This window comes from Eretmochelys imbricata, chromosome 4, assembly GCF_965152235.1.
Source record: "Eretmochelys imbricata isolate rEreImb1 chromosome 4, rEreImb1.hap1, whole genome shotgun sequence".
Lineage (NCBI taxonomy): Eukaryota > Metazoa > Chordata > Testudines > Cheloniidae > Eretmochelys > Eretmochelys imbricata.
Window position 1 is genome coordinate 14,486,171 of NC_135575.1, and position 25,895 is coordinate 14,512,065.

The 25,895-nt window shown below is 42.0% G+C and overlaps 1 protein-coding gene across 1 annotated transcript in view; it reads right to left on the reverse strand.

Annotated features, from left to right (window-relative positions):
• The window catches only part of MTHFD2L (methylenetetrahydrofolate dehydrogenase (NADP+ dependent) 2 like), a 58,887-nt gene extending 33,218 nt beyond the window's left edge, over positions 1-25,669 (reverse strand). The window contains exons 1-4 of the mRNA XM_077814744.1: positions 25,557-25,669; positions 23,122-23,229; positions 9,531-9,715; positions 6,632-6,754 (exon numbers count right to left, since the gene is read on the reverse strand). Coding sequence (XP_077670870.1) covers positions 6,632-6,754; positions 9,531-9,715; positions 23,122-23,229; positions 25,557-25,669 — 529 coding nt within the window. The remainder of the gene's footprint in view (positions 1-6,631; positions 6,755-9,530; positions 9,716-23,121; positions 23,230-25,556) is intronic.
• Positions 25,670-25,895: the final 226 nt, after the last annotated feature.

Sequence of the window (25,895 nt, forward strand, 5' to 3'; positions counted from 1 at the left end):
GTACAAAACAGAAAGATGTTTGACTCAATGCAAACAAAATTTTCTGTGATGCTAATTAAGAGCAAGCACTTTATTTAAAATGTTTGTGCTTCTTTGCCCTGATCTACACTACGGGGTTAGGTCGAATTTAGCCACGTCGACATAAAGGGCTCTTAAAATCGACTTCTGTACTCCTCCCTGTCGAGGCGAGTAGCACTAAAATCGACCTTGCTGGGTTGAATTTGGGGTAGTGTGGATGCAATTCGATGGTATTGGCCTCCGGGAGCTATCCCAGAGTGCTCCATTGTGACCGCTCTGGACAGCACTTTGAACTCCGATGCACTAGCCAGGTACACAGGAAAAGCCCCGGGAAATTTTGAATTTCATTTCCTGTTTGGTCAGCGTGGTGAGCTCAGTAGCACAGGTGATCATACAGTCCCCAAAGAATCGCAAATGAGCTCCAGCATAGACCAAAAGGGAGACACTGGATCTGATTGCTGTATGGGGAGAAGAATCTGTGCAGGCCAAACTCCAATCAAAAAGAAGAAATGCTAATATATTTGCCAAAATCGCACAAGGCATGGTGGAGAGAGGCTTCAACAGGGACACACAGCAGTGCTGCATGAAAGTTAAGGAGCTCAGGCAAGTCTACCAAAAGACAAAGGAGGCAAACAGTCGCTCCGGGTCAGAGCCCCATACATGCTGCTTCTATGATCAGCTGCATGGCATTCTGGGGGAGACTCTACCACTACCTCACCATTGTCTGTGGACACCTGCAAGGGGGGAGTCTCACACAACAGGGAGGAGGATTTTGTGCATGAGGAAGAGGAGAATGCGCAGCAGGCAAGTGGTGAATCCGTTCTCCCCGGCAGCCAGGACCCTTTCATCACCTTGGAGCCAATACCCTCCCAAGGAGGGATCCCCGACCCTGAAGCCGGAAAAGTCACCTCTGGTGAATGCACATTTGTAACTACACTACAGGGGTTAAAAGCAATTGTGTTTAATGTTTGATTTGCCCTGAACAATTGGGATGCATTCGTGGCCACTACAGATCCTGGAAAAGTCTGTTAACATGTCTGGGGATGGAGCGGGAATCCTCCAGGGACATCTCCATGAAGCTCTCCTGGAAATACTCTGAAAGCCTTTGCAGAAGGTTTCTGGGGAGGGCTGCCTTATTTCGTCCTCCACCGTAGGACACTTTACCACGCCAAGCCAGTAGCAAGTCATCTGGAATCACTGCAGCACAAAGCATGGCAGCGAATGGTCCTGGGTTTTGATCGCATTCAAGCAACACTTGATCTATATCTTTCTGTGTTAGCCTCAGGAGAGTGATATCCTTCATGATCACCTGGTTGAAATAGGGGAATTTTTGTAAGGGAACAGTAAAAGGACCCCATTCATGCTGGGCTGTTTGCGTTTGGGTAAAAGGGATCATTCCGGAGAATAGCCATGTGGCGGAGGGGAGGGGTGAAGGGATCATCCCAGAGAATAGCCATATGGTGGGGTCAGGGGAGGTGCATGCTGCACATTCACCCGAAAACCGCAGCCCCTCCTTTTAAATGAGAAACCCAACCAGCATTGCTTGCTACGGGAAAAGGGGGCGCTGCAGTCTGAAACGATTCCCACATGTTATGAAGGTGTAAGAAGCCAACCCCGCATACCCTTTGGCTTACCATGGCTTCCTAGAAACCGAATTCTGTTGCCCAGCCGTGTGTGATGTGTCACCATACCGGCAGGTGCTCAATATAGAAGGCAAAATGCTACCTTGTACCTAAAGCACATGTGCTAAAATTTATTAAATTTTACTCTCCCCTTTTCTCCCCCTGCAGGTGCAAATGTTTCTGTGCTCCCCAGATCATCTCCGTCCCTGAGGTTATTGCAGATTAGAAGGTGAAAAAAAAAAGCACTTGAGATGACATGTTTTCCAAGCTCATGCAGTCCTCCCACACTGATAGAGCACAGCTTAATGCATGGAGGCATTCAGTGGCAGAGGCCAGGAAAGCATTAAGTGACCATGATGAGCAGAGGCAGGAGGCAATGCTGAGGTTAATAGGGGAGCAAACGGACATGATGAGGTGTCTGGTGGAGCTGCGCGAAAGCCAACAAGAGCACAGAACCCCACTGCATCCATTGTATAACAGCCTGCCCTCCTCCCTAAGTTCCATATCCTCCTCACCCAGATGCCCAAAAACACGGTGGGGGAGGCTCCAGGCACCCAGCCACTCCACTCCAGAGGATGGCCCAAGCCACAGAAGACTGTCATTCAAACAGTTTTGATTTGTAGTGTGGCTACAATAAGCAATGTGGCCTTGTACTTCCCTCCTCCCCCACTCCACCCCACCCCACCCGGGCTACCTTGTCAGTTATCTCACTTTTTTTTTTAATTAATAAAGAAAGAACTCATGGTTTCAAAACAATAGTTACTTTATTTCCTTTGCCAGCTGTGATCAAAGCGGGAAGGGTGGTTGGCTTACAGGGAATTAAAATCAACAAAGGGGGTGGGTTTGCAGCAAGGAGAAACACATACAACTGTCACATCGTAGCCTGGCCAGTCATGAAACTGGTTTTCAAAGCCTCTCTGATGTGCAGTGTGCCTAGCTGTGCTCTTCTAATCCCCCTGGTGTCTGGCTGCTCAAAATCAGCCCCCAGGCGATTTGCCTAAACCTCCCACCCCACCATAAACGTCTCCCCCATACTCTCACAGATATTATGGAGCACACAGCAAGCAGCAATAACAATGGGAATGTTGGTTGTGCTGAGGTCTAACCTAGTCAGCAAACAGCGCCAGCGAGCTTTTAAACATCCAAAGACAGATTCCACCACCATTCTGCACTTGCTCAGCCTATAGTTGAACTGCTCCTTACTACTGTCCAGGCTGCCTGTGTATGGCTTCATGAGCCAGGGGACCAAGGAGTAGGCTGGGTCCTCAAGGATAACTATTGGCATTTCAACATCCCCAGTAGTAATTTTCTGGTCTGGGAAGTAAGTCCCTTCTTGCAGCTGCTCGAACATCCCGGAGTTACTAAAGATGCGAGCGTCATCCACCTTTCCCGGCCATCCCACGTTGAAACGTCCATTGGGATCCACCAGTGCTTGCAGCATCATTGAGAAGTACCCCTTGCAGTTTACGTACTGGTTGGCAAGGTGGTCCAGTGCCGAGATGGCGATATGCGTTCCGTCTATAGCCCCACCACAGTTAGGGAACCTCATTGCAGCAAAGCCATCCACTATGACCTGCACATTTCCCAAAGTCACTACCCTTGATAACAGAACATCAGTGATTGCATTGGCTACTTGGATCACAGCAGTCCCCACAGTAGATTTGCCCACTCCAAATTGATTCCCAACTGACCGGTAGCAGTTAGGCATTGCAAGCTTCCACAGGGCTATTGCCACTTGCTTCTCAACTGTCAGGGCAGCTCTCAACTTTGTATTCCTGTGCTTCAGGGTGGGGGAAAGCAACTCACAAAGTTCAAGGAAAGTGGCCTTACGCATCCGAAAGTTTTGCAGCCACTGGGAATCATCTCATACCTGCAACAGTATGTGGTCCCACTGGCCTGTGCCTGTTTGCTGGGCCCAGAATTGGTGTTCCACTGTATCAACCAGCCCCACTGCTCCCCTGATGTCCCAATTGCCACAATCCATGCTCTCAGGAATGTCTGTGTCCATGTCCTCCTCACAATCATCCTCATGCTGGCGTCTCTTAGCCAGGTTCTGCACATATTTCAGGATAACGCGCGAGGTGTTTACAATGCTCACAACAGCAGCGGTGAGCTGAGCGGGCTCCATGCTTGCCGTGCTATGGCGTCTGCATGGGTAACCCACGAAAAAAGGGGCGAAATGATTGTCAGCTGTTGCTTTCACAGAGAGAGGGATGTACCCAAAACCAACATGTACCCAAAACCATCCGCGACAATGTTTTTGCCGCATCAGGCATTGGGAGCTTCACCAAGAATTGCAATGGGCAGCGGAGACTGTGGAAACTGTGGGATAGCTACCCACAGTGCATCACTCTGTGAGTTGATGCTAGCCATGGTATTGAGGATACACTTCGCCAACTTAATGCACTGAGTGGGGACGTACACTGTATAAACTCGATTTCTAAAGATCGACTTCTATAAAATCGACCAAATTTCATAGTGCAGACATACCCTTTGAGATGGAGGGGAATACATAGCAGCTGCCAAATGCCAGTATGACACACAGCACCTCAAAATGAATAGGGGGAACCAGGACCCTATCTCTCCCTCAAACCACCCCAAGGAGTGTGTTGGGCTCATCAGGAGAAATATATATGGCCTGCACACTGGGATTCAAGCAAAGGATTGTGTCTAAAAGGTAAAGGCCTAAAATGGTTAAATCTCTTGACATTTGCACTACCAGACTGCATCTGCCATAGTATCCATGGGTGCGCACTGAGTTATGTAAACATGAACATCTCATATGCTTGTCCCATGCTGCACACGCATCGATCTGAGTGCCACCTGTGAAGGGACACCTCCATGTACACCTATACAGGGGTCACATTAACTAGTGATTTCTGGAGCTCCACTTCTGCGAATTAACAAGTAATTGGAGCAAATCATTAAGTAGTTCAAAGTACTTCTATCAACAAAGGTTTAACTCACTTGTAAAATTAGGACTTCCTTGCAGTCAGTAACAGTGAAGCAGTTAGCAAAGCAATCAGATCTTATATTTCTAATGGCCCATTTTTATAATTACTGTTGCTCATATATTTGTGTGTGTTACCTAATTAGTTTTTATTATAACAATTATATTTTAATATGATACATTATTTTCCTTGACACACATTTAAATACTATATTGTGTCTGTGCAGTGTTCCTATTCTATCCCATCTCACAGAACTGGAAAGGACATTGAAAGGTCATTGAGTTCAGTCCCCTGCCTTCACTGCAGGACCAAGTACCATCCCTTATTTTTGCCCCAGATCCCTAAATGGCCCCCTCAGGGATTGAACTCACAACCCTGGGCTTAGCAAGCCAATGCTCAAACCACTGAGCTATCCTGGGCAGCTGGAGAGTGGTGGCTGCTGGCCAGGAGCCCAGCTCTGAAGGCAGAGCTGCTGCTAGCAGCAGCAGAGAAGTAAGGTTTGCATGGTACGGTATTGCCACCCTTACTTCTGCATGGCTGCCTGCAGAGCCGACCCCTTAGTCAGCAGTTGCCACTCTCCGGCCGCCCAGGTTTGAAGGCAGCAGCACAGAAGTAAGGGTGACATGGTACGGTATTGCCATCCTTACCTCTGGCTGCTGCTGGCGGGGCATTACCTTCAGACCTGGGTGCCCGGCCAACAGCCACCGCTCTCCAGCTGCCCAGCTCTGAAGGCAGCGTAGAAGTAAGGATGGCAATACCGCAATCCCCCTAAAATAACCTTGTGATCCCCTTGCAACTCCCTTTTGGGTCAGGACCCCCAATTTGAGAAACTCTGGTCTCCCCTGTGAAATCTGTATAGTATAGGGTAAAAGCACACAAAAAAAACAGATTTCATGGTCCATGACGCATTTTTCATGGCCGCAAATTTGGTAGGGCCCTACCTATGAACAAAGGCTAAAGGAACTGGAAATGTTTACTTTGGAAAAGAGGAGACTGAGGGGGAACATGATAGTGGTCTTCAAATACTTGAAAGCCTGCCATAAAATACATGGAGAAAAATTGTTCTCTCTTGCCACAGGGGGCAGGACAAGAGGCAATGTGTTCAAACTACAGCATGGCAGATTTAGATTAAATCTCAGGAAAAACTTTCTAACTGTAAGAACAGTAGGACAATGGAACAGACTGCCTAGGGAGGTTGTGAAAGCTCCTTCACTGGAGGTTTTCAAAAGGAGGCTGGCTAGCCATCTGTCTTGGATGGTTTAGGAACAACAAATCCTGCATCTTGGCAGGTGGTTAGACTAGATGACTCTTGTGGTCCCTTCTAACCCTAGGATTCTATTCTGGGGAAAAATCTGGAACTGGGAGTGTGTTGGGATCACCCTGTGGGGATTTTTAAGACTGGTAAGAGACAAGGTGTGGCTGCCTGGCTGCAGCACACAGAGACACAGAGCTGGGAGTGACTTATATGCTGGAGGCTGTTTGTGAGCAGTCCAAGCTGGTGGCTTCAGCAGCAAAGCATTGGAAAGGGCACCCCAGGTTACAGGGCAGAGTGACACAGCTACTCATTAGTCTGGACTGTACCCAGGTATGTCACAGCTTCCCCATCCAGTGAGAATAACCCCACCCCCTCTCACACACAGCACAAAGGAGTGGGAGAAAGTCTGCACAATTTATAAAGAGACTGACTTATAGAATAATTCTGTCCACCTTTCAGAAAATACATGAGATGCACAATATTCCGGGGCATGAACAGATACCTATCCTCTTAATCAGATTAACAGGGAAATTTGTGCATTTGATAAGAAACCTCAGATTCAATAAGAATAATCTCCACTGTTTCATTCATGAGATATAGGACAAAATAAGGAATCAATATTAAATATCAGGTGTAAGCATCACACAGCAGACTCATTATAATCAGCAGTTTCCTCTAAAGAGCTTTTTATACCAATGGGGTGCAGCTTGTATACACAAGTTGTTTACAGTTTTTCCCTTACCACTGTCCAAATTTAAAGCATATAATAAAACTGCATTACTTACCTGGAAGAGGTAGCTGGATTAATATACCATTAACTCTTGAATCATGGTTTAATTTGGCAGTTAGATCTAAAAGTTCTTCCTGAGAAATGTCTTTAGGCTTCAGTATTATCTCACTACAAATGCCTGATAAAAAAGCAAAACAAAAGACATTTGCATAGTGAAAGCTTTTTCTAAGGTGAGCGGTGACATTTTGGGTGAGATTTTCAGAAGTGCCCAGCACTCGCTCAACTCTGCTCCTATTGACTGTCTTCAATAAGCACTTATGAAAATTTCACCTTTTCTGTTTAATTTTAATAGTATGCATATATAATTCATGTGTAACCTTATAAAGAAATTCATAGGAAGTTAAATGTCTTAATTCAGTTAGTCTAACAATATTAAAACAGATTTATATATGTTTGGAAAATTCTAATAAAATAATTTGTCAAGCAACATCATAGAATTGTAGTTGTATTGATATCAAAGTGATTCAGATTTCCATTTACACTGTGGTGTTAATTCAGGAGGTCTGCTTATTCTTCTAATGTAGTCATCATTAAATGTATTTTTCTGCAGGATCTTGGAGGAAACATTTATAATAATAAAAGTAATTCTTCTATTGATAAGACAATATAACACAATTCTCATTTTGTCTTATATACCAAGTTCTCCATCTTCCCTATGAATTGAAATAATAAAACGATAGGGAAAAAATAAAGATTTTTGCAACATCATATGACATTCCTGAGCAGTTCAATTTTTTTGTTTTGTTTTTAACTTAATACAAAACCTAGTGCATGAAAACGATACAATTTAATCTAAAAATATATAAAGCCAACTGACTATTAGTGGGCCAATTCATTCTTTTCACTACTACAGGTAATAATGTACAAGACAAGTATTTTTGTTTAAAGCCGGTATTCTTAAGGACACCTAAAAGAAACACCCACAACCTATCTGTTTTATATTCTTATACCACACTCATCAACATGGTGTCAGAGCATCCTGTCCCATAGTATAATCTACAACCCTTTCCAAGCAAGGTGAAGATGTCAAAATTGAAGAAGATGAAAATAGGGGTAAAAAGCAAAACTGTAACAGGATGGTCTGCCCCCTTTAAGGTAGTGGGGACGCAGAACCAGCTAGCACTGTTAAAATTAATTATATAATCAGTATATCTCCTGTTATTCCTTTCTTCACTGCTCCTGAATTTTCACTGTGATCAAAAGACTGATGTAAGGTAGGAGGTGAAATTCTGCCTCTATAGAAGTAATGTGTCTATTAGGTAGAATGAAAATAATATTGTAGCTGAGCAACTGGCTGCACTACATATATTTGCTAGGAATGACAGTTTTTTTTATGCCGAGATGTAGATGTACTTCTTGTAGTTACACCATAACTGAAGGGTACAAAAACTGATTTTAACCTATTTTTTAAATTTTGTTAGGGAAGACCTGGATCCTTTTTCTCCCTCTCATTTTTCAGGAAGATGGCCTAGATGACCTTATATGCTTTATTTTTGCTTGACGAGGATAAAAGATGTGATTTTTTTGTGAGGTTCTTTGTGGTTTCACATAATTTTCTTATTGTTTTAATGATGATATCTGAACCAAAGAAAGAATGTGCTTTGTCTTATGAAAATAGGTACCCTCTTTAAGCAAGAATCCTGAGCCCGCTCTAAGGAATACTGAAAGACGTGTTCGTCAGAAAGTTTGGGCAACTTAATCCTAGTCAGCGATATTATTGCTATAAATGATACTTGGTAGAAGCTATTAAAGGGGACTGATTTCAGAAAGATATCCATAGCTAAAGGCATGCATTTTTAAAATAGTATCTAAAGTTAGGCAACTAAATCCTTATTTAATCATACAAATAAGTGGCCTGACTTTCAGAAGTGAATGAGAACTGAGCATGCTTAGAACTTACATTTGAAGAAATGAAGCCAGGTCTTTAGCATGGAGAAATAATCAGCCTCCGAGATGGAATTGTAAGCAGAAGCTTTTCAGAATTTTGATAGTGCAAAAGAGTGAGACGAGTTATGGGGAGTAGCTGTGAGGCAGTGTGGTCTACTGGACTGGGCCCTCAACTGCAGAATCTATGAGCTATTTACACTATTCTTAATGCTGAGACTGCTGCTTTTTGGGTTTAGAGGTGTGATGCTGTTGCTTTTATTTATGAATCCAGAAAGAAGGTATTCAATGGCAAAAGGAATTCCACAAGGTACTGTGGCTATAATTTTATATAATGCCTTGCAATCATGATATTATGATATGAAATTTTCCTACAAAATGTAGCTACTTCTTTTGAGATGTGTCAATTCACAAGCTCAGTTCCCTCAAATTCTAGGATATTAGAACTTGTTTCTAGGGATTCAGGTGGCTGTACTAGTTATAGAGAAAGATTAATTCAGATTGGAAAGGTAATCTCTTAAATTTATCTAAAAGTTTAAAATAAGTTATCCTGGGGTAGCTTTTGGGGAGGACCAGAAACTGGAGTGACTTCCACTTGATTACCTTTCATCATCTGTCTTTCCAGGGCAGGCAAATACAGGGTATTGCCAAAAAGCACCATACAAAGAGTTGAGTAGCCATAAGCATTTCCCCCCCTGTGGTTTCCCTTAGTTTCTGATCTCTGAGGAAAGCATGCAAATAATTTATTCAAAAACATTTAAAGTGTAGAAAATTACTTCATTGTAGGCCAACACCACTCTCATGCCTAATATTAATATAATATGAACATAGTTTTCTTTGTTTGCCTTTTGACTATATTCCTGCAGTATGACAATACAATATTGTCCACAGTATGTAAATCATTTCAGAAAGGAAAATGATGCAAAATGAATCCAAAGATATTGGTCATTTTGAACAAGAACAAAATCTCTTTCTTAATATGCAGACATTTGTTCTTATTCATCACATACCTACAGCAGCAGCTGCCTTCATCTTATTTCTTACATATGTATGACTGGCTGGGTTGTCCCCTACTAAAATGACAGTGAGATGAGGTCTCTTGTTCCCGAGGGACATCCATGATTCTACATCCCTCTGGACTTCTTTATAGACTTCTTTAGCAAGCTGAGTCCCTGAGATAATGATTGCTTCATCACTATAAAGACAAAGATACAAATTCAAGCATTAAAAACCTACAATCTTAAGTCAAAAATTTCAAAATCAAAATGCCTAAAATACTCAGATCTACTGTATTATATATTTACAAATGTTGGAACCAATGGAGATAGATCTGCTGTTTGAATGATGTATAAATGATAGTATAAAGCTCAAGTATGGCATGCCAGTTGCTTTCTAAGCCATAAAGAAGTGGAAGGTCCTGCGTCCAGAGAACCCCCACACATACAAAAGGGCAGCTCAGCCACCTGGGTGGCACTGTTGCTTCACTTTCCTCAGACACACAGCTGGCTGCATCATGTTAATCCCCAGAAGTCCATGGGATTGGGAATGGAGTCTGGGGATAAAGTCCAAGGGAATCTGATTAGAGATATCCTTCCTTAAAACCTTCCTGTGACTCCCCTCCTTCCCCCGCCCCCCACCCACAAAGTAGGAGATACTCCTGCCCCATACTTAGTTCAAGGCTATAATTGTCCTGTTATTTACAATATAATCCCTTTTATCAGACCTAGATGGTGCCATTTCCTTGCTTTCCCAGGGCCTTCTTGAGATAAGGCGGTGGGTGAGAACTAGCTGGTGGAAGCTCAATCTAGATAAAAGAGGGGATATTATTTCATAGGATGAAGGAACTGAAATCCAACAGGGGTTGGGAATGCTCCATTTATGAGAACAATTAGTTCACCAGAGTTTCTCCAAATTTATAAAGGTAAACATTGTTGATGCAAAATAAGAAGAATTAAAAAAAATATAAATAAAGCTAGGTCACAGAGCAGTTGGATTAGATAGTTCTAAAGTCTCTCCTAAATAGGTAAGGCCTTGTCTACACTACAAAAGTTTTGTCGACAAAAGTGATGTCGACACTCAAAAATCGACATAATAAAATCCGAAAGTCATGTTCAGACTCACACCCTCTATCGGCAGAGCGCATCCACAGTGGGGGCACTATCATCGACAGTGTGAGCAATGCACTGTGGGTACCTATCCTACAGTCCAGCTCGACACTTTCTGTTGCTAGGTATTGTGGGAAGGCAGAGCGGATCGCGGCGCAGCTTGGGACCGGGCTCAATGTCCCATGATGCATTGCTTTCTGTCCCAGCATTCCATGGGCTTCTGGCTTTCTTTTGCAGCATTTTTGCAACGGTCCTCCTTTGCTGTGCACCCTAGCATCTTTGTGAGAAGGGATGGAGCCCACCCTGCTCTCCTACGTTCCGTTACCTCTCATGAAGACACAGCGGATGGCAGTGCAGTTAATTGTGAAGTTCCTAACTGAAGACGACTCACAGACGCCTGACATGCTACATGATATGGATAGGAGCAACTTTAGATTGCTTTTGGCACTCACAGAACAGCTGCACAGGGTAGACCATTGCTTTTGGGCTCTAGAAACAAGCACTGAATGATGGAATTGTATCGCCATGCAGTGTGGGATCATAAGCAGTGGCTACAGAACTTCCGGATGCGGAAAGCCACCTTCCTGGAACTGTGTGCAGAGCTTGTCCCAGCAATCCGGTGCAAAGACACCAGGATGAGAGCTGCCCTGTTGGTAGAAAAGCAAGTGGCAATCGCTGTGTGGAAGCTACCAGTCAGTTGCAAATCAATTTGGAGTGGGGAAGTTAACCTTTGGGGCTGCGTTAATGCAAACATGCAGGACATTAAATCACATCTTGCTACGAAGGACCGTGACTCTGGGAAATGTGCATGAAATAGTGGACGGCTTTGCAGAAATGGGTTTCCCTAACTGTGGAGGGGCGATAGATGGCACACATATTCCAAATTTAGCACCAGACCACCTTGCGATGGAGTACATCAAAAGGAAGGGGTACTTCTCCATGGTGTTGCAGACGCTTGTGGATCACCATGGGCATTTCACTGACATCAACACAGGGTGGTCCGGGAAGGTGCATGACGTACACATCTTCAGGAACACCAGCCTGTACAGAAAGCTACAAGCGGGGACTTTCTTTCCAAACCAGAAGATTCCTGTGGGGGTTGTTGATCCTGGGAGACCCAGCGTACCCCTTACAGCCATGGCTCATGAAACCTTACACAGGACACCTGGACAGCAGTAAGGAGCGGTTCAACAACAGGCTGAGTAGGTGCCGGATGACAGTTGAATGTGCCTTTGGCAGATTAAAGGCACACTGGCGATGCCTTTATGCCAGGTTAGACCTTAATGAGGATAATATTCCCATGGTCATAGCCGCATGCTGTCCTTGCATAATCTCTGTGAAGCTAAGGGTGCAAGGTTTTCTTACGGGTAGAGTGTTGAGGCAGACTGCTTGGCTGCTGATTTTGAGCAGCCAGATACCACAACTATCAGAGGATCCCAGAGGTGGGCAATTCGAATCAGGGAGGCTTTGAGACAACAATTTGAAAATGGGAACCAGTGATGTATATCATTGTGATTGGTGCTTCGATGTTACATTACATGTAGTTTTCCTAGAAAACAGTGGTGACATTTGGGGCCTTACATTCCAGTAAGCACATGATTAACATGCCTGTGCATGTATTGGTAGAGCCTGCAATCTCAATTTGCAGGAAACAAAGATGAGTTATCATGTGGAAACTTTGCTTTTATTGCACAAGAAATAGCACACACAAAAGATGCTTGGTGGGAAAGGAGGTACCAGGGAAGGGCAGACTTTCACAGCTGTGCGTAAATCCAGCTATCATTGTGAAAGTTGTCTGAGGGGGTGGAGTGAGGGGGAAACTGAGAAGTCCCGGACAGTGGAAAGGACTGTGCGGGTGGAGTTTGGGTGGGGAGGGGCATGGAAAAGAGTTCTGAATGTGCTGCAGGGGAGGGCGGGCTCAGATCTGCTCAGTCTGCAGCATTATTAAGGACTTCAGCATCTGCGTTTGCTCCTCCATTACTTTAATCATCCACTCAGTTGCATCCTTAAACTCCTGATTCTCTTTTCTGTCTTGCTGTTTGGCTTCCCAGCTCTCCTTCCATTCCCTTTTCTCTGCATTGGAGCAGTGCAGTACCTCCCGGAATGTGTCTTCTTTGCTGTGTCTTGGGCGCTTTCTTATCTGGCAGAGATGCTACACCGGGGTGCGGGGGGTGTTCCTGAAGTCCACATCTACCAAAGCACAAGGGACAATGCATAGAAGCGGGATTGTTAAATTCACACACAGCATTGAAACATCTCAGTTAAATACACTTTTTGCAACATAATCACTTTCTCACTGTCCCTTGGTAGGCACACATCTCTGCGAACACCCAAAGCATGGTGAGTGTTGGTGGGGGTGGGTGCTCCACATGGGGAAAAGAGCACACACTCTGCAAGGGTTGTGGTGTAGCCAACTAGGGAAAACATTCTAAAATTCTCCCACACTTTTCCATAGGCGGGGGTAATTCTAGCAGACATCTCACTACTAAGGGTAAGCAGGGAAACGAGGGTACATCTACTCCATGCTTGCAGCTTCCGCCCTGCTCCCTATGCTGCTCTCCTGTGTGCTGCTTTCGTCCCTGCACAAGAGGCTGCCGAATGGCATGAGAAAATTTCCTACAATGGGGGAAGGAACAAAGCTGCTCTGTTATGGAACCTTTGGCAGAGGATTGCCGAGTACCTCCAGGAAACTTTCCTGGAGATCTCTCTGGAGGATTCCCGTGAGATCTCACCATGCTTCAACACCCTGTTCCACTGTACCGATTAGCTACACAGGGAAATGTCCAGCTGACAGAAACATAGCCATCCATCCACATTTCTATACACCCAACCCACCTCCACACTATGCAAATCACAGCCATCTCCTCTACTGCTTTGCTCGCCAGAGAGCAACTGCCGAGACTGGCTAGACACCTCTGGAGTGGAGAAGAGTTCCTGGCTGCCTGCCCCCCCAGGCAACCCCCTCGAGAGCTCCACATCGTCATCTAATTCCACCTCTTCATCAATAACTTTGTCTTCCAGGTTAGGTCTGCCTTCCGCCACCTCCAGGCCCACTGAAGTATCCACGAGGCTCTCGGCGGTGGAGGTGGGGTTGCCTCCGAGGATAGTGTCCAGCTCCTTATAGAACCAGCAGGTCTTAGGTGAAGCACTGGAGTGACGGTTTGCCTCCCTCGCATTATGGTACGCCGGCCTCAGCTCCTTTATCTTCGCTCTGCACTGCAGCGGTCCCAATCATAGCCCTTTTCGCACAGGCCTCGAGAAATGTGCCCGAAGGTATCCCAATTCCTACGGCTCAAGCGCAGCTGTGACTGCACAGCCTCCGTTCCCCATATCCTGATTAGATCCAACAGCTCCACAGTGGTCCAAGCGAGAGAGAGTGTTTGGTGCGATAACCTGCCATGGTCACCTGGGAAGAAGGAATGAGACCTCTCCATGCTGATCTAGCAGGAAATGGAATTTCAAGAATTCCCAGGGCTTCCAAGCGGGAGGGACGGATGGTTGTTTACCTGGCTGCAGGGCAGTGGAGTTCAAATTGCTGACCACAGCGGTCACGATGGGCATTGTGGGACACCTCCTGGAGGCCAATTAAAGTGATGAAATCAAGTGTGGTGTCTACACTGGCACTTTGTCGAGAAAAAATTAGAGGAAATAGACATATGTCTCTCATCGGAGTGGTAGTATTTTGTCTCCAAAACCGGGCATTTTTCTTGACAAAAGTCACATTGCAGTGTGTATGCATTCACTGTTTTGATGACAAAAGGCAGTTTTTGTTGACAAAACTTGGTAGTGTAGACAAGGCCTAAGAATCAGAGGCAGAGTAAGTGGGTTCTAAACACTGTCTTATTAGTGGTCAGCATGCTATATGTTGTTCGGGATACAGACCGAAGAAACATTGAGGATTTTTGTACCATTTCACAGCTTCACTCTCTCTCTTTCACACATCCAACAACTAGAGGTCAGACAACTTCTATAACTACAAATAACATTTTAAAAAATAAAATCTCTCTCTCTTAGAAGGGGGTTAGCACTTTACAAGCAGAAGTAAAGTATTGCAGTTCATAAAGATAGCAACTCCCCAAACTTTAAGGCTCAATCCTGTACATTTTACATAGCCAGAATTCTCACTGATTTCAAGAGGTGCATGAAGAAAATAGGATCTGCATTTTATAAGCACGAGCAACATTAAAAACTTGTCCATCGTGACATTCAATTGTCCCTGATTGTAATATGGTCTTTAAGTAGTAAGTACACCTTGAACTGTACTTGAAAATAGGATCATGGACTATGGAGTACAGCTTAATAGGTGGCCTGCTAGAAGCACTGCTAAGCAAGTGAGCGGCTGAATTCCTCACTAGCTGCAGTTTTTTAGTAAACTTTAGCCTTCTCTCTCGGTCTTATTATAACAACATTTAACCTTAACCGCCACTCTTATGCTGCTGATACTTAACTGAACTTATATTTCAGCCGCTTTACCAACTCTTTTCTGTTGACTCTCTTGTCTCAAACTGAGTTGGCAGCTTTCTCTCAACATCCCCCAGTTAACTCTTTGAAAATGGAAGTCATTCACTTGGACAAGAGCGTCCTCAGGAGCAAATTCCATCTTCTCCATCCAGATCTCCCATTTGACTCTCCTGTCTATACCCCCACTGTTTTCCAGTCTCACCTGACTGATATATGTAAATGTGCATATTAGCTCTGTGTCAACACTGCCGGCATTTAATATGACTCTGCTTTGACTCCCTCTCCTCTGAAGTAATTATGTTTGTTTCCTCGAATATTTCAACTCCTTATCTTTTCACACATTCCAAGGAAAACCAAGGAAGCCAAGCATGATATATATATATTTATTAAATATTGTTTCTAGACAGGAATAGTATATCTTTCTATATTAAGATATGTCTATTATATCTGACTTCATTTTATAGATAACATTTAAACTTCCGAAAGTAAGATTTACAAGATATATATGAAGTGCCAAGTACCAGTGGACATGTCTACTCTTCCTCCGAAACATAGAACTGCACATGGGAGGGTACCAGTGTTCTATTCTTACACACAACATCAGGATAACTGCTGGTGGTCCACATATCCATGATACAAGGATCAGAATCCTATAGGAAGCTTGCTCCCACTTTTTTAGATAGGAAGCAGGATTATGAGCAAGACACCTCCCACTCACACATCTTGTTTCCTTCTTCTGAAAGAGAAATATGGTTTTCTGTCTGTACATACGCACATGCACACACTATGCAAGGGACCAAGGCCTGCTCTGAACTGAGTTCAATTTAGAATAAGTGAATTATATGTGAGTAACAAGAATAACTTTGTTTAGAAAGTATTTTTTAAGAAAAGGTGTAATACTACCAACCCAGGCGGCATCCTTGAAAGTTCGGTGGTTGATATAAACAACCTAGTGAGAACAAACTCCATTTATTCCACAGCAAAGCCAATAAAAACATAAATATGTATCAGCTCAAGTGGAACCACTAATATACAGTTGATGTTCTTTTCTTTTCATTCAAAAGCTGGATTTAGCCATTTTCTCTCCCCAATACTTTGTATTGGGAAACACTATCCTTCCTTAACTATGATACTAGAGATAGGAGACAGGTGTAATTTCATGCTTCTCAGTTATATACATGCCCTTATTTACCCTTCATGTGGTTCTCTCTCATCTTGCATGCTACATGCTTTGGCTATTACAATACTTTGGCACTGATCTCTCCTTTTCTGCACTTGTTATGCCACTTAAATATTGATAGTCACCTGTGTTGAGCAATGCTACATGTATTTAATCTGCTCTTTAAAAACATAAAAAGAACAGGAGTACTTGTGGCACCTTAGAGACTAAAATTTATTTGAGCATAAGCTTTCGTGGGCTACAGCCCACTTCATCGGATGCATAGAATGGAACATACAGTAAGAAGATTTTATATATCTTCTTTATATTTATATATATATATATATATATACACACACACAGAGAGAGAACATGAAAAGGTGGAGTAAGAGGCTAATTAAGTTATATCTCTTCTTGCTATATGTTCCATTCTATGCATCCAATGAAGTGGGCTGTAGCCCACGAAAGCTTATGCTCAAATAAATTTGTTAGTCTAAGGTGCCACAAGTCCTCCTGTTCTTTTTGCGGATACAGACTAACATGGCTGCTACTCTGAAGCCGGTCTTTAAAACATATCATACAGTATATAAGTGAAATCATGTTATTCTCATTTAGCCTCCTAGTTTTCACTGTAATTGTATTATCAAGGGACTAATTTTCTTAATTCTACATATACAGTCTAACCTTCTAAAACATCTAAGTGCAAGCTTGTATCCTTAAAGAGTAACGCCAGCTCCATGGCATAGGTCTAAAAGAGCTGTCATCACTCAAGGCTTACAGACAACAAAATATTTAGGACTCTAACATCCATCAAGCTGAAATTGGTGGTATAAACTAATATGGTTTAGAGCATGAAGTGCCAAATAAAAAATGCAACAGATCAATATAGTGCATTAACCTTGGTCAAGAACAAACTTTATGCCAATGTATTGTGCCAATGTATTGAGAGGTAACAAATTTCTTAGACAATATGATATACCTGTACCTACTTAGTGTTCCTTCTAAATATAATATAAAGCAAATCAGACGAGCATAAGCAAGAGCTAATTGTAAATGGTAACAGCTCACAGGAGAATGTAGCTTTTTCAATTTATTTTAACAACCTAATGGAGGGCTGTTCCTGCCTAGTGGTGCATTTTGCTGAAATCACTGACATTCAAATCATCATCAATGCTTTAAGCAACAGAGATCATATTCAAGAAGACCTAAACACATTAAGGGAGCAAACTATTAAACAGATGTTGGATTTTAATATGAGCAAATTTAAGAGCTGAGATGGATTGTTTAAAAACTATAATACAAAAACTATAACATGCAGGGTAGAGTACTGCAATATACTGGCAATGAAAGGAAGGTTTCAAGTTAGCACTAATATGAAAATGGACACAATGTGTTCAGCTAAAGCACAGAAGGTCAAAAGGATTCCAGGCTACATCAAAAGATGTAAATAAACGTAAGCAAAACAAGAAAAATTATACCATTGTAGAAGGCCATGGCAAAGCCCACCTGGAATGCCATGCCCAGTTTCAGGCATATTACTTCTGCTGGATAAAAGTCCAAAGAAGATGAAAACTCAAACAGTAGTGATGGCCTTATCTATGATAGGCCTCTATAAATTGAAGATAAGACTAGTGGGGGAGGGAGGCATTAAAGGCACACTTTGTATGTAAAAAGAGCCTGTTAAGATGTAGTTATCACCTCCCTTCAAAAACAAACCCAATCTTGCTAAATCTTCCCAAAATCCTTAGGCTGGTCCCTTTGTAAATGGATACCTTTTGGAGGGGTAGGAAAATAAATAGTTTTGCCAGTCTATCCAAAATTGCTAAAGCTGGATGGGTCTGCTTAAACTCAGCAACCAAAATAAAGAGACACATGGACATGTGTAGAAAACAAACAAAAGCATGCACTAAAGCAGTCTTGCACATTTTTTAAAGAAAATGTAACACCCATACACTGAATCTTCTCTCTCACCTTTACCAAGATGGTAAGGCTAATATAGAATATATTGTGGTCAGGCATGTAAAATAAGTCCTAAGTGAGCTGACACACCAAATTTTTCTGCCTGGGTTAAATACATAGAGAATATTTTCCATTTTAGAGGTTATTCAAGTGTTTTGAATTTTTAACCCCCCAATGTAATTGCAGAAAGCCCCTTAATCAAGTTTGAAAAAAAATAAATAAAAGGATTACCGGAAAACCAGTGTCTTACTGGGGTATAAAGAGCATTATATGCTAGGATGATTATTTATATGTAGGGGATTAAATTTTTAAAATGATCAAAAATTCCTGTTTGTCCCCAAATTGGTTCTTCCATGTATTCTTTAATTTATAAATTAAAATTACTTTAAGGATGCTGGAATTATTTTATTAGCAGTTTTAGAGATGAAACTCATCTTTATCAGAAAAGATATGTGACTTCGTAAATTGCACTTTGTAAACTAGGTAACTGTTAGCTAATAACAATATTTTATTTAAAATATTATTTGTACCAAGGAAAATGCAAGTGAACTATAACACTACACACAGCTCACTTAAGTACTTCTCACTGAGTACTTCTGCAGAAACAGATCATAGCTGTTTGGTATGCAACTCTATTTTAAAGGAAACTCTCAGTTTGAAACTGGCTACATAAAAGGAATAAGAGTTTTATTTTGTCAAGTATCAGAGGGGTAACCATGTTAGTCTGGATCTGTAAAAGTGGCAAAGAGTCCTGTGGCACCTTATAGACGAACAGACGTATTGGAGCATAAGCTTTCGTGGGTGAATACCCAATTTGTTGGATAATTTTGCTAATTATTAATCTTTGCCACTAAGGACACTAAGCTTTAGTTATCTGTGTATTACTTAGGATGATAGAACTCTGAATTGCCAATGAAGCTATTATTGATTACTCCCTCTGGATCTGATTGTGAACCCTTTCCTCACTCAAGACTCATTGAAGTAATGAATCAAACCCATCATGTGAAATCTTGGCCCCTTTTGAAGGCAATGGGAGTTTTACCATTGATTTCAAAGTGGCCAGGATTTCACCTCTTGTCTTTAGCATGATCCATGGGATCCAACCATCTTATTTTTACTGTATTATTTATGTATGTCCATCTATGCCAAGGAGAACTCTGGGAGTTATCGTACCACACAATAGCGTACCTTTGAGATCATAGCTACACTCTCCAGTCTTGAAAATGTTTGCTTGCCTGGCTTTAACATTAGAGTTTTAACACTACCTTAATATATTGCATTTTTTATGTTCTTTAGCCTTAGCCATATTATAGTTTACAAAACCTTAGCACAACTGTCATCAATACAAATTCCCTGAAGAGCAAAGATTAACAACATTTTACTCATTCAGCAATCTAACATCACAACTACCATATTATTCCCAGACTATTAAAAATGCCTCCCTAATCCACTGAGCCAGTTATAAAATGAAAAAGATACACGAGGTGACACACCAGGAGCCAAAATGTAGATAGTTCTGTGGCACAAATCAGTGTTTGGTGCAGAAGTTCACTGTTTGCTGTGCCTATAGTTGTTCTCTGGAAATACAACAACATGAAGAAACCTCTTTCCAGAAGGAGAAAAGATAAATAAAATAGATTTGGGGGCTTGCCTCCTCTTCATATATACTAAGTGTACAGTCTTGTCAAAATAATCACAGGCTGCCTCTTTTTTCTTGCAGACTACTTCATCTTCTTCCTTTACTGGCAAAACAGCCCGCAAAAATTTTGCCCAATTTCCACTTGTGTTTAAATTATTTCAGGTCAAGGTAAGGACAAAGAAAGAATAGTTATGCATAGGCTATCATATTGATTTTTAACATTATTATATTCATTCTTCAAGAAGTACAGATATTAAATGCTTTGGGGCTATTCATAAACACTTATTCTTTTTATCATGTTTTATTAAAAAAAAAAACCATTGACAGAATATATTAATATATTTTCACAATTAGCCATATTTGCCACGTGTGTTGAAACATCTCAGTTACACAAATAAGAACTCCTGAGACTACTATAGTAGATATACAATGGAGGTTTTTTTTTTTTTAGGTATAACATCAACAAAATTTATTTATTTCAACATTTAAAAAAGGAATAAACTTGTGCATGTCAAGTATTAGTGCAGTAGAATAATAAATTATTCTTCATTTGTAGGATAACTTTATAAAGCACAATACCAATAATAAATGGTTATTATAATTAGATTTTTCTACTTAAGTAAAATAAATTGCCCACGTTTTGTTGTGACAGTGATCAGTATGATTTTTTTTTGGAGAGGGAGAGGCTAACCACTCTATATATTCAATACAAAACCATCACCCAATTTCTTGTGCAATTACACCTACAAAGGTTAAAAATTACCAATGCAAAATGTAATCTGATATTTTCAATTACAAAGACATTTATAACGAGTTTTAAAAAGGGACACCGTCAAGGTTTTTAGATTCAAACTTTTGACCAATTTTAAATTGATGTATGATGAGTACTGTCCTTTGAATTAATTTTTAAGCTGATTATTTGATCAAACAATAAATGTATTTAGAGGAAGTAATATTTCTTCAAGTCTCCTAAAACCAGTATTGTGCACCTTCTCTACTAGAGCAACACTTAAATTACTTCCCCAAAGTAACGTCAATCAAGTACATGTCTACAGACAGGAAGATGTTTTGGCATGACAATAAGACACTAAAATAACATGAAAATTGTTGATGATTCAAGATATAAGAAAAATATAGCTACAGATGTTTAGACTTCTAAGAAGATTAAGAAGATTAAGATTAAGTGCAATTAAACACAATTTAGGGTAAAATTAATATTAAGGATTATTTTAAAATATTACTTGGCAGTGTCCCTTTAATGATAAAAAAAAAAAAAAACAGGTCTAGGGGGCATATGGGGGAAAGCAGACAGTGGTGAATTCTGGAAGATGGAATCTCTTCTCTCTGCTGGTCCTAGAAGAGAAAAGAGAAACCAATAAGAATAAACACACTGCCTTGTATCCACCCCAGCCTTGTCCCACAACTCAACATCACGCCATTCACAACCTGATTCTACTTCTTCATGGCACTGTTTTGCATGAATTATGTTATATTAAGAAATATATCACTTATCAGTAGAACATTCTGGAAATTCTAATTATGAGATTTTTTTTTCACCATACCTAAACTGCAAATTTTTACTATCGCTTCAAAGCCTCCTGCTAATATCTACCAACTTGCTGAAAATTATTATTTGGAACTACAGTTGTATGTGCAGAAATTGAAAACCAGTTCCCGGGAGTCCATGTGGATATAAAAATCAGAAGATAATGCCAAGGCAAAAATATACTCCTTCCAAAGTAAATGTTTTCTATCTTGTGCATTTCTCTCTTTAAGATTAATCTATATTCTTTCACATCTGCAGCAAACATTCTAAAGAAGTGTAAAATACCAGTTACATTGAAAGCAAAGATCATGTAATGTAAATTCTATTTTTCACCTTAAATATGAGGGTTTCAACTATTTATTTGCTCACTAGCTATCCACAGAAGCTTAGAGTACATTCTCTTAAATTCTGTAACTGCTATTAATGCTAAAACGAGTTTTAACATACTTTAAAGGAGGTGGTGACAAATACACTATGAAAGATATATAGAAGTAGTAACACACACACACGGTTGCTCTGTCTTGTATTAGTGGGCCTAATACAAAAACATTCCAAATAAGTTCATTTCCTAATTCAAGAGACCATCAGGGACATAAATTCTCAAAGTAAAACAAGCATAGACTGCTACTAAAAAAAATTGAGATTTTCTGAATTCAAATAGGATGATTGTTTTGCATGAGACATCTCTAACTTATGCTTCTGAAGAAAGCCAACGATCCAGGGATTCCCTATGTAACTGAGGCAACTATTTGAACTCTCTTTTATAACAGCAGGCAAATACTTGCATGTTCGGCATTTGGACTGGCAAACTCCTGTAAATTATTTCAATTGTCCATTTAATCATAATTGATTCTGTCTAGAAGGTATTGTTGAAAGAGAAAAACAAACTGAAAATTCTAATATTTTGCCATCTCTCCCTCTGGCACCGCGATACTCTCAAACTACTTTCCTTCTATTGTGAATTATGATATTGGTGAGAACAGTTTATGCAACTTTTCATCAAGGAATGGAATTTCAACAATTTTAAAGCATAAAAAAGCCTAGCTTAAACCTTTCCCCCTCTCCCCCCCCTCACCCCCCACTTGCCTACTCAGGTCAAAATCTAGACAACTTACTCCAAATAAAGCAAAATTTATATATGTATTAAACTACTAAGTCAGAAAACAAAATATCAGTACTTCAGAAAAACAAACATGAGATTGCACTTCTGTTCACTGAACAAGTCGATGAGAGTAACAGTTGAAGAAAAACCTTTTTGCTCAGACCTTGTTTACACGGGCAAGTTCAGCCAGCTATATTTAACATAGTTTTATCAGTGTAACCTCCCTATGTGGATGTTCTTATTCCAGTATAAGAGTGGTTTTTTTCCAGTTTAGCATAAACTCCTTCCCAAGCAACATAAATTAAACCAAAAAAGATACTCTTATGCCAGAATAAGAATGTCTACACAGGGCAATTATACTCGTTTAACTATCAGTTTAAACCCTCACCTTAGGTTATACCACATGTTTTTTCCCTATATAGACAAAGCCCCAGTAACTGAGCTCTGAGAAAGCCCAGCAGGGAAATAATCTGGTTTTATATTTCTAAAGCTTGTATAAATTTACTATAGGACATAGAGAGAATAATTCTTCTTAATAAATGCAGTAACTGATAAAATATAACAAAGATAAAGTTGCCTAGCATCAATTTTAGAAATACTACAAACCCAGGAGATCACATAGTCCATTACATCCTGTCCCTTTCAATCTCTGACATCCCAATGCCCCTAAGATCAATACACTCAAAACCATGTGATTTGCTGAATTCATTATCATAGAAGCAATTATTTTTGGCGGATCTGGAAAATGATAACAGCAAAAAGCACCACATATCCAAAAAGCTAGTCATACAAAAAGGCAATGTTTTTCAACATCCATCTCAGGAACAATGGGATCAGTTCTCTCCACTATTTTCTAGAACAATGAAAGAAGAGCTATTCGGGTGGACATTTACTTAATGTTGTCACAGTAGTGCTGGCAGATTGTTTCCTTTTAGAATTAGTGAAGAGAAAATAGCATTGCATCCATGTAGGATATTTTTCATATGATGTACTTAAAGTCCAGTGTTACTAATATTTATCTCGGAACAGACTCTAGATAAAAAAGGGTCTCTGTTAAGGGCCTCTTCCATATCCAACAAGAGCAAAGAATTGTCATACCATGGTACCAAGAGTACTTATGCATTAAGTTAGCAAACCAGCAGGCGAGCACATTAAATTATATGTTACACGATTGAGGTGGGAGACTTCACAAGGCTTCTGTGATATATTGAACAAACTTCCCACAAAAAATATTTAGTCCTTTTTTGTACGAAGTTCTTGAACAAACGATACTAAAACACAATGTATCCATCTACAATATCTTTCATTTCTTTTTTTCGTAATACATACAAAAGGACAAACAAGTGCCACAATATTATATTGTCTTTGTATAAAGAAGAATACTCTTTAACAAAGTGAAAATATTAGATTGTGGGCTATTAACACAGAAGCAATTCTGGACCCAGAACAAATGGTAGCAAAAAGGGGCTCTTGGTCAAATAAAAGCTTTTAAAAATACAAATAAATTTCCAAGTACCCCTCCCGGGGGCAATTAAGGTTCAAAACATGTTTACGGTGTTTGTTTCTGGGCATTAAGGATTTTCTTAGGTTTCAATAAATCCATTAACAAGTCCATTTTCAGAATAAATATTTTGCAATTCTATCTCCCTCATTCAATCTGTCTGAATGGCTTGTGACGCTGGTCTACATTTAAAATTTAGATCAACATAGCTACTTCTGTGAGGACTATGAAAAATCCACACTGGATAGCTATGCCAATAGAATTCCCAATGTGGACACAGCCTGGTCAAGAGAAAAATGCATCTGTTGACCTAGCTACCGCCATTTGGGAAGGTGCTGTTGCTACACCAATGGAAAAACTCTTCTGTCACTGTAGGCTGTGTCTACACAGTTGGGTTATGCCAGCACAGCTACTGTGATGTGGCTATGCCAATACAGTCCCTGTAGTATAGGCCTATCCAGAGACTGTATGGAGAGATTAATCAGGGAGCCCAACTGCCAAACGTAGGTGCTTACATAGGTGCCCAGACTCTACATTTTAGCTCTCAGTCGGGCACATTGGCAACTCTTATGATTTCATTGCACGTCTGACAATGTTTGTAGTTTTGTTTAAAGCTCCACCTGCTGGAGTCAGAGGAGTTCATGCAAATCTCAGCTTTTAGTGCAGTGGTTCTCAGACTTTTGTACTGGTGACCCCTTTCACCTAGCAAACCTCTGAGTGCGGACCCCCCACTCTTATAAATTAAAACCACTTTTTTATATATTTAACACCATTATAAATGCTGAAGGAAAGCGGGGTTTGGGGGTGGAGGCTGACAGCTCACGACCCACCATGTAATAACCTCACGAGAGGTCCCGATCCCCAGTCTGAGAACCCATTTTAATGGATAAAAAAAACAAGCAGCCCCCCCTAGTTGCAGAGCAAGGCTAGAGAAGGAGGTGCGAGGGAATCCTCGAGACCCAGAAGGCAAAGAGACAGACCTGCATTATTTCGGAAAGAAAAAAAATCTCATGATTTTCAGGCAGAATCTCAGGATTTCCCGGGCCTGGCTAAGGATTTTTGCACACCTGGGCTTGGCCACCGGCTCTAACCCAGGGCGCAGTCAGAGCCCTGCTGGCTGGTATTAGGGGCTGTCTGGCAGGGCAGGCACCCATTTCGACACCCAAACATGGGAGCTGGGCATCTCACTGGGGTGCTCAACGTCACACCTGGGGTCACGTGGTCTTAAAGCCCCCGCCGCCGCCGCCACCGCCCAGGAAGGGCTGAATGCGCATAGTGGTGCCGGGGAAGAACTGCTCCCTGACGCCGGGCCTGCCCCGGGGGGCCGAGCCCCGCCGCGCGCGCGCGCGCTGCCGCCCCCCGCCCCGAACGTTCGCGGAGGAGCCGTTAGCATCGAATTCCAGCCGTTAACCGCCGCCCCCAGCCGCTGGCGGGAAGGGCAGCCAAGGGGCTCGCGCATCCAGCCCCAGCTCCCCGCCCGGGAGGCGGCTCCCGCGGGGCCGAGCTCCACGCCGGCTGAAGCGGGAGGGAAATGACCTTCCCCCACCCCCGGAGGGGCTCGTACCTGGCGGCTCTGCGCGGGGAGCAGCTGCTGCTGTAGCCGGCGGGCCGGGGTCGCCCTCTCCCCAGGCGCAGCAGGCAGGAGCGCAGCGAGGAGACGCCACCGAGCGCCGCCATGTCCGCTCTTCATCCCCGCCGCACCCGGAGAGCCCGGGCCCCGCCTCCCTTCCACACCCTGAGGCGCCGCGCCCCAGTCCCACGGGCGCAACGGCGGAGGAGCCGCAGAGGTGTCAGTGAAAGGCGGGAGCCCAGGGTCGGTGGTCACGGCTCTGGGAGCTGTAGGCCCCGCAGGCGGGCGAGTGCCCCGGCCCCAGGTGTGCCTGTGGGCAGGTCGGGTTGGCTC